The 8,044-nt window shown below is 34.4% G+C and overlaps 1 protein-coding gene across 1 annotated transcript in view; it reads left to right on the top strand.

Annotated features, from left to right (window-relative positions):
- Nucleotides 1-6,951, top strand: part of LOC108909091 (serine protease 7-like) — a 9,343-nt gene extending 2,392 nt beyond the window's left edge. The window contains exons 2-6 of the mRNA XM_018713326.2: nt 1,882-2,156; nt 3,273-3,460; nt 5,969-6,168; nt 6,262-6,498; nt 6,699-6,951. Of these exons, the coding sequence (XP_018568842.1) occupies nt 1,882-2,156; nt 3,273-3,460; nt 5,969-6,168; nt 6,262-6,498; nt 6,699-6,865 (1,067 nt within the window). The 3' untranslated portion in view covers nt 6,866-6,951. The remainder of the gene's footprint in view (nt 1-1,881; nt 2,157-3,272; nt 3,461-5,968; nt 6,169-6,261; nt 6,499-6,698) is intronic.
- The last annotated feature ends 1,093 nt before the right edge of the window (nt 6,952-8,044 follow it).

Below are 8,044 nucleotides of genomic sequence, written 5' to 3'. Positions count from 1 at the left end.
AGGATTTTGGTGTTTCAATGCATTAAATACATTTAATATAATAATCTTCTCATTCTGAGACAGCGCACATCTTTTCACGCGTTTAGCAGGTACGTAATCTGATAAGCTCGACATTTTACCCAAACAATATTATATCCACTGGCACAATAGTCACTAAACACAAGTCGAATTTTACTTTACTGCACTAGCACGTCTTCGTATATTCAGCTCTAAGACTGGAATAATTACCTGAAACGAAATATTACCACGCCCATGGCCGGTTCTTATCTCGGGGTTTTATTACTCTCTTTCATTTCCAAACAGACTTTAGTTCTGAGTGATATAACGTATCAATTTGAAATTTATAGGTTATATAGGTTTATAAAAAAAACAAAAACCTGAGACACGTCGATTTTCTTTTCATGATGGCGTAAGTTTTGGTGTTCTGGAAACTACCCCCGAGACAAGGGTGTAAAATACCTTTAAATGGCACCCTATGTTGAGTGACACCTTAAAGCTTTTTCAGTTCTGCTCATGCAACTTTTCAAATTTTTGATTAGATATGGCAATAAAATCATCATAAGGAAAAATATCAATGAATGAAGGATTGTTATGTGCTCAAATTGGTTTCCCTTCGCTTCCATACAATAATAAATTTTTTGTTCCACTTCCGAACGAACATTTCGAAACATTTTGGGCGTTATCTGACGATATTCTCTAACAATTTCTTGATGAAAAAATTTGTTCTAATTTTTCGTTTATCTGTGAATACGGAAAACTTCATACTCTATCAGTTCAACATTTTTACCTCTTTTACTTTAAACGAGACAATCACATATCTCAATGGAACCAAATTTGCGTCTCGGGAAACTTGCAACTTACTTCAGAAATTTCTGTACCTACCTAGTTGCCGCCGAATCTTAAAAATTCATAAGTATCACCCACACAAAATTAACTTGGTACAATAAATTAATGAAGATGATCCTGATCGCCGCTTGCAGTTTTGTGAAGAAATGAGCGATCTTGCTCGAAGAAATCCAATTTTTTTGTACTCAATCTGTTCCAACTGGATGGTGGAATCAACCGTCATAATTGTCGCTACTGGAGTTATGAAAATCCACGTATTTTTCATGAATTTCATACACAGCATCCCGGAAAATTGAATATTTGGGCGGGCATACATGGAGATCACCACATAGGGCCTTTCTCCCTACTGGGAAATCTGAATGGACATGTATCTGAATCTACTGGAAAGGAATATCTACCCGATGATTGTGGAAGTATTGGAAAATGACAACGTTTTGCCAGAAGAGGATGTGTGGTTTCAGCAGGATGGTGCACATCACATTATGCCGTAGCTCTGCGTGATTTTCTTAATCAGAACTTTCCAAATCACTGGAAAGGACGCAGAGGTTCAATTGAGTGGCCTCCCAGATCGCCAGATCTAACGGCCTTAGACTGTTTTCTATGGGGACAGTCGAAAATTTATGCAACACGACCGAACTCACTTGAGGAGCTTCGCCGGCAAATTGTTGAAAACATGTCGTCAGATAACGCCTGAAATGCTTCGAAATGTTCGTTCGAAAGTTGAGCAAAGATTTTATTATCGTATGGAAGCGGAGGGAAACTGTTACTGTTTGTTCCAAGCAAGATTACTGATCACGTGGCTTGTAATCATTTATGAAAGCTCTGTATGTACATAAAATTAGTTGAGGTTGTTTCAAGACCTCGTCGAAGTTGCATATAATTGTAATTGGCTTGTAATTTCAGTGAATCTGGACATATTTCAGTTTTTAATATGACGTTATAGAACAATGCACCTAGTACTTGGTATTTTTGACGATTTTTCTGCTCAAATTGCAATTAATCAACAATTTATGATCTCCATTTTTTTTTTTTTAGAAATCGGGAGTTCGTGTAGAACTCCCAACGGAGAATCGGCGAAATGTAAATCAATTTATGATTGCAAGCTCCTCCTGGATGCTGTACAATCGCGGAATGCGGAGCAGCTAAGATTCTTAAGGGAATCGCAATGTGGATATGACAGAAAACCTTTGGTGTGTTGCGGCACCAAGGATAATTTCTCTCCGACCATTAGAACAGTCAGACCGACCAACCGAAATGGGCCAGGCGTTAGGAATCCTGCCATTCCTGACAGGTCAAAGTGTGGTTTTCAGGTGAGAATGATGTAAAAGAATAATAATAATTCTTAAAGCAGTCTTTCATCCCAATTGTAGAAATTGATATAACTGCTAACAGTATTAAACACTGCAAGGGTTGCTTTCGGTGTGTAGCAAAATCTCTCTCTCTCTCTCTCTCTCAACGGTAAAATAAATGTATTTTTTATTGAAAACGATAGTACAGTGAAAAGAAATGTTGTGGGTGCGAGCGTTCGCTGAAAAGTCCTGGTGTGGAGTCGCTCGCAGGTATATGTATTCAGTTCCTGACGGCGCCAATCTGAAGTGAACCTTTTCTGAAACCATGGTGTATGCGTCCCGCGTCTGTTCTTTATCCTTGCAACTGTTAGACCGGTCCGACGTCAGGCTGGCCCTCTTGACGTACTACTTAAGATAGGTCACTTGCAGACATGTGTACCCACAACTGTATAAAAGCAGTTATCATTTCCAATGGATTAAGTTAGTCGAAAAATTTTTTTCAATATTGAATAACATTGAATTACACAAGAGAAATACCTAGTAAACGTCTAATAATAAATAATAAATAAAAACTAAAAACCATATGCCCAAATGTAATTAATACAAAAACACATACTCATATACTGAAATTGTTGAATAACGTAATAATTTAAAGAAATATGTTGTATTTAATAATGATACAATCACTATTGCACTTTTGCAAAAATCAACACGTAAGAATTGCTGACTACTACAAAAAAAAATAGAGCAAAAAATATAATAGCTAATACCTAACAAGAGTATGTTTTTTAAAAAGAAATTCGTATTGACCTAGTCATATTCAATGCTTTTGACATTATAGTCTAAAAATATGATTTTTTTTTTCAAATAGTTTGATGTTAATATATTATTTTGTTCTATTAATATTTATTAATTCCATATGAAAAGAAGCAACCTGATGAAACAATCTTGTGCAAAATGTGCAAACAAAGATATTGGTAGTTTCAATATATCTGGTTTGTGTTTTAGTATTATTGATATTTCTATACATTTTAGTTTATGTTTTCGATAATTATACCTTACTAGGTATTTCTGTGGTTTAATTCAATGTTGAATTTTTTTATTGGAATAGCTAATGTATTTATTTCCTTCTTTTAGGAAAAAGAAAAAATTTTTGGTGGGGTAAACACCGATTTTAATGAATTTCCTTGGATGGCGCTGTTGGAATACAAAAATGCCTCTAATAGTAAGAAATTTTCTTGTGGCGGCGCCATAATATCTAAAAGATATATCATCACAGCCGCTCATTGTATTACTGGTGACATCTCGAAAAAAGTTGGACAACTGTAAGTATCAACGCAAATTGCAGTAATCATAAGAACAATCAAATTCAAGAAGTAACACTGTATACAGTCCGTAGAATATTTGTTGAAATAGAATTCCAAGAAGACCTCTGCGTCGCTTTCTTGGAATTAACCGCAATCGACACCCGAGGTAAAAAGGCATAACAAAATGTGATTTGTTTGAATTAGTACCTTTGAAATAAAGAAGAAAACCTTTATTTTTCAAAAACTCTCTTCAAAAGGCGACATTTTCGTTAAATTTTCAGTTGACAAAGTGACACTTTTTTGTCACCCAGCTGCAATAGTTATTTACACCAAAAAGGAGGTGTAAATATTATTTACCAGTCGATGGCAATTTTGCTGGCAATAGAGTCTGAGATTGGTTTGTACTTAACTGCTGCATAGTATACAACATATATCTGCTCCCACAGTTATTTATGGTTCATGAAATAAAGAATAGGTTTTATTTTTTGACATTTCTTAATCAATTCATTATGACATTATTCGAAATCTTACAACCAACCAAGACGGTTGCTGGCATGGACTATGTCGTTCCTAAGGTGTTTATAAACAAAGCTACACAAATGTTGCAATTTTGCTGGTTTTGAATTATTATTTCTAAATGAGCGATTTTCAAATAGAAAGTGCAACAAATGCTGCCTGCGAATTTTTATTGCCCGAGAAGTCGAAAATGCGCTACGGACGAGCATATAGAAATTTCAAAGAATGGTGCCAGAACAAAAATACTGGTGTTTCTGAAATGTCACTGCTAGCATATTTCATGGAGAAGTCAAGAACTTTAAAGTCACCGGTTAATTTGTGGAGTGAATACTCAATAATTAAGTCAACTATTTTCATGGAGGAAAACGTGGATATATCAAAATACCCCCAGGCGAGAGCATTTTTGAAACGTAAGAATGACGGCTATACACTTTTACAAGAGAACAAGTCAACGATTTTCTCGTTGAGGCACTCGATAACACATATTTGCTAGGTAGTGACGGTCTTCTGATGAGTTATGCAAACTTGTTTTGGACAACGTCAATTTAAAAAATTTCGTTTACAATTACTTCTCGTCTGCGTTCTGCTTCTCACCTAGAAATTCTCAAGAAATATATCAAGATTAGATTGGAAATTGAAACTGAAATTTCACGCTTTCTTATGCGCTATCAAGTAGATAGATGTTACAACCAACCAGTTGGCAAGAATACCCTTTCTATGATTCCTAATAAGATTGCACAGTTTTTGAAACTAGAACATCCTGAAACATATACAGGTCATTCATTCCGAAGAACATCGGCAACGTTACTGGCTAATACAGGAGTTGTTGCAATCAAGAGACATGGTGAGTGGAAATCAGACAGTTGCAAAAAGTTATGTTGCAAAAATGAAATAGCCAACAGGATTCTTTACAATGATACTTCAACTCCAGGTTCTAGTAGTACTTCGCATCTGGACTTGAAATCACAAAACATATTTTTGTTTTGGAAAAGGAAATTCTTATAATAATAATTGAGTCTTTGTCTTCTATATCATCCATCGTTATCCTTAGTAGTTCATCTCTTCTCAATGCTCCATAAATACTAATTATTAAAATGACCTGAAAAGTTGTCCGAAATTAGTTAAATCAATCGATTTATATTAATTTCAATTACCTAGTAGAAATTGATTATCAGGTGCTTCTTGTAAAAAATCTCTCAATTTCCTCTTTCCTTTAAATTCTGGACTTTTTCGGATGGTATCCAACTGATTTGTTTTTCAAATATGGTAATAATTTCGGAAATTTCCTGATACACATTTTTTGGCATTCCGTGTACTTTTTAACATGGAATATACTGACCATACCGTCGAAGGTTTAATTTTATTAATTTTATGTTCGAAATATGCCAGTCATACCGCTTCGGACCCTTTGGATTCGTTGTAGGTAATGTCATAGTCGTACTGTCTCGATGATTTTTTGGGGATTAATTGTGAAACAGCACTTTGTGCCACTTCCAATACTTCCCCTGGTAAACGCTTGTCTTCACGAGCTCATTTTGAATTAAACACCCTTAGAATATGAATTACAGTATATGTATAATTCTGACACTACTCTTTCAAACTAATTTTTATTGTTTATTAGGTTGGTATCGTTATGATAGTCACCGCGCCTAAATCATCTTGATTCAAACACGTTTAAAACGATTTCAAATATAAATTGTTGTATATAATACAATTGTCTTATTTTATTGGTTTTCGAGGAAAAATTGTTTGCATCTCAAACTCGAAATCCTTTTTGCTCGCTAAGCTCGGCAAAATAACTTTAAATAAACGCAAAAGTACCATTTCGTGTTCTAGATACAAGAATAACTATTTTCTATACAGTTTAGTTACAATAGTTGAAAACAGTTTCATAATAATAAAACGCGATTAAAATAATGGTATCGATGATTTTGATGTGACAGAAGTCCCACCAATGATCAAGAATGTTGATTCAAATTTAAACAAACTATATGTTTGTTATACTTTTAGGGTGAACGTACGATTGGGTGAATGGGATCTCAGACAAGAAGTAGACTGCGTCACAACAGCTGGATTTAATATCTGCAATAAACCTCCTGAGAATTTTGGAATCGAACAAACTTTGGTCCATCCAGACTATGACATCAGATCTGCTGATAGATATGGTGATATAGCATTGATTAGAGTTAACAGAGAGATCAAATACTCAGGTAAGAGCACCCATTTTCAGTAAGAAAAACTATTGAAGAATAAATTAAACTTGTATTAAAGACCATTAGTACTGATTGAGAAAATCCTTTTAGATTTCATTCGTCCAATTTGTTTGCCTTTGCCCAATGAAGCATCCACTGTCGGTGAAGAGTTGTACGTCGCAGGTTGGGGCAAGACGGAATTTGTAAACTTGAATCCTGTCAAATTGAAACTAGGCGTACCAATTGCTGAGAGATCGCACTGCGTTAAAAACTTCAAATCGGCTGGTGTTAATCTGGACGAGACCCAAATATGTGCTGGAGGACAAAAAGGAAAGGACTCTTGCACAGGTACAGGTTTCTGCTTCGTGATACATCAACCAAGCGAAAAGTTAAAGAATCAATTATTCTCTTTTCTAAACGTTAAACTTATCTTCCTCGTTGCAGATCTCAATGATTCCTTTTTTATGGATATACCAAGATTCTTCCTTATGTGGGAAACTATTTTATTCCATGACGTTACAAACATATTGAAATTTTGATGATTTTAGGTGACAGTGGGGGACCTCTAATGAGAACAGCCAAAAATGATACGGCTCAATGGTATATGGAAGGTATAGTTTCTTTTGGAGCAAATTGTGGAACGGAAGGATGGCCTGGGGTCTACACGAAAGTGTCTAAATATGTTGACTGGATACACGAAAATGTTAGAGATTAGTGGAAACCAAATGTTGTAAAAACTATTGTAGCAAGTCCGCCTTTGTAATTTACATTTTAGATTGTAATAAAAATTTAAGATATCAATGTAATTTTATTTTACATAAGTTAGTTACAAGTCTATTAATCAATTTAATAAGATTTTGGTATAAACAACGAAAAATTACACAAAGAAAACTTTTAGTCATTATATAATATTGAAGATATAAGCATTTGTTGCAAGCTCAGGTATTTCTTCACCCGTACTTAATTTGTTGAGACTTTTATAAGTGACGTTTACAAATTAGTGATCGGTAAGTGATTACTTATTTATCAGCAGGTTTAAAACAACGTTCTCTTCTGTTGATGCTATAGTTGCTGCACAATTTGTAATATCACTCTGGGCTGCGATACCGTAGAATTTCCATGTAAAATCTTGTTTGAAAATTTATTTTTATTATAAAATTGAATACGGTGAATCCCGATAGTGAATTTTAATAGTGGACTCTGAACTGTGCCTACGCATTTACACTAATTCATTTCTTTGAACAGAACTGACATCCTTGGTAAAAAGACGACAATATGGTTTACAATACCGGTTTCAAAAGTAATTAAAGCAAACATTCATTTTCTGTGGCAAATAATTTTTTTACTTAATATTGATGCTATACGGGTGTTCCTTAATGATACGCGAATATTTGAGGGTGTGATTCTACATGGAAAATTAATGATAGTTTGCTTTATAAACTATAGTCCAAAAATGTTCCGTTGCAAAAATAGGGGGTGTTAAAATTTTAGGGAAAAGAAGGAAACTAATTAATAATTTCGTAACCGCTGGAGATATTTCAGTGAAATTTAGTTCGTAGTGATAGTTATTAAAGGCGCATGTTTTTCAATACAAACATAATTTTTAGCTCTAACAGTGGCGTGCGTACGAGCACTGACTTTGATATTTTAAAGAAAAAAATGGTACGCCAATGGTGAACCGTATTTGAGAAATAAAATAAATCCCGTTGTATTGCCCGTAATTAATTAATGTAATTATTTAAGAATAACAATTTTGCAGTAAACCTGGTTTTCAGCAGGACTTGATCGTAATTCTCTTATTTCACATTTAGACATAGACATAGTCGTCTAGATATAGACAGAGATTCTATTTCCGCCTATTCAACCGTTACTTATTTAATATACGCTGTTTTGA

This window comes from Anoplophora glabripennis, unplaced genomic scaffold, assembly GCF_000390285.2.
Source record: "Anoplophora glabripennis isolate ALB-LARVAE unplaced genomic scaffold, Agla_2.0 scaffold413, whole genome shotgun sequence".
NCBI lineage: Eukaryota > Metazoa > Arthropoda > Insecta > Coleoptera > Cerambycidae > Anoplophora > Anoplophora glabripennis.
Note: the sequence above shows the minus strand (reverse complement) of the source record. Positions and strands in the feature narration are given on the sequence as shown.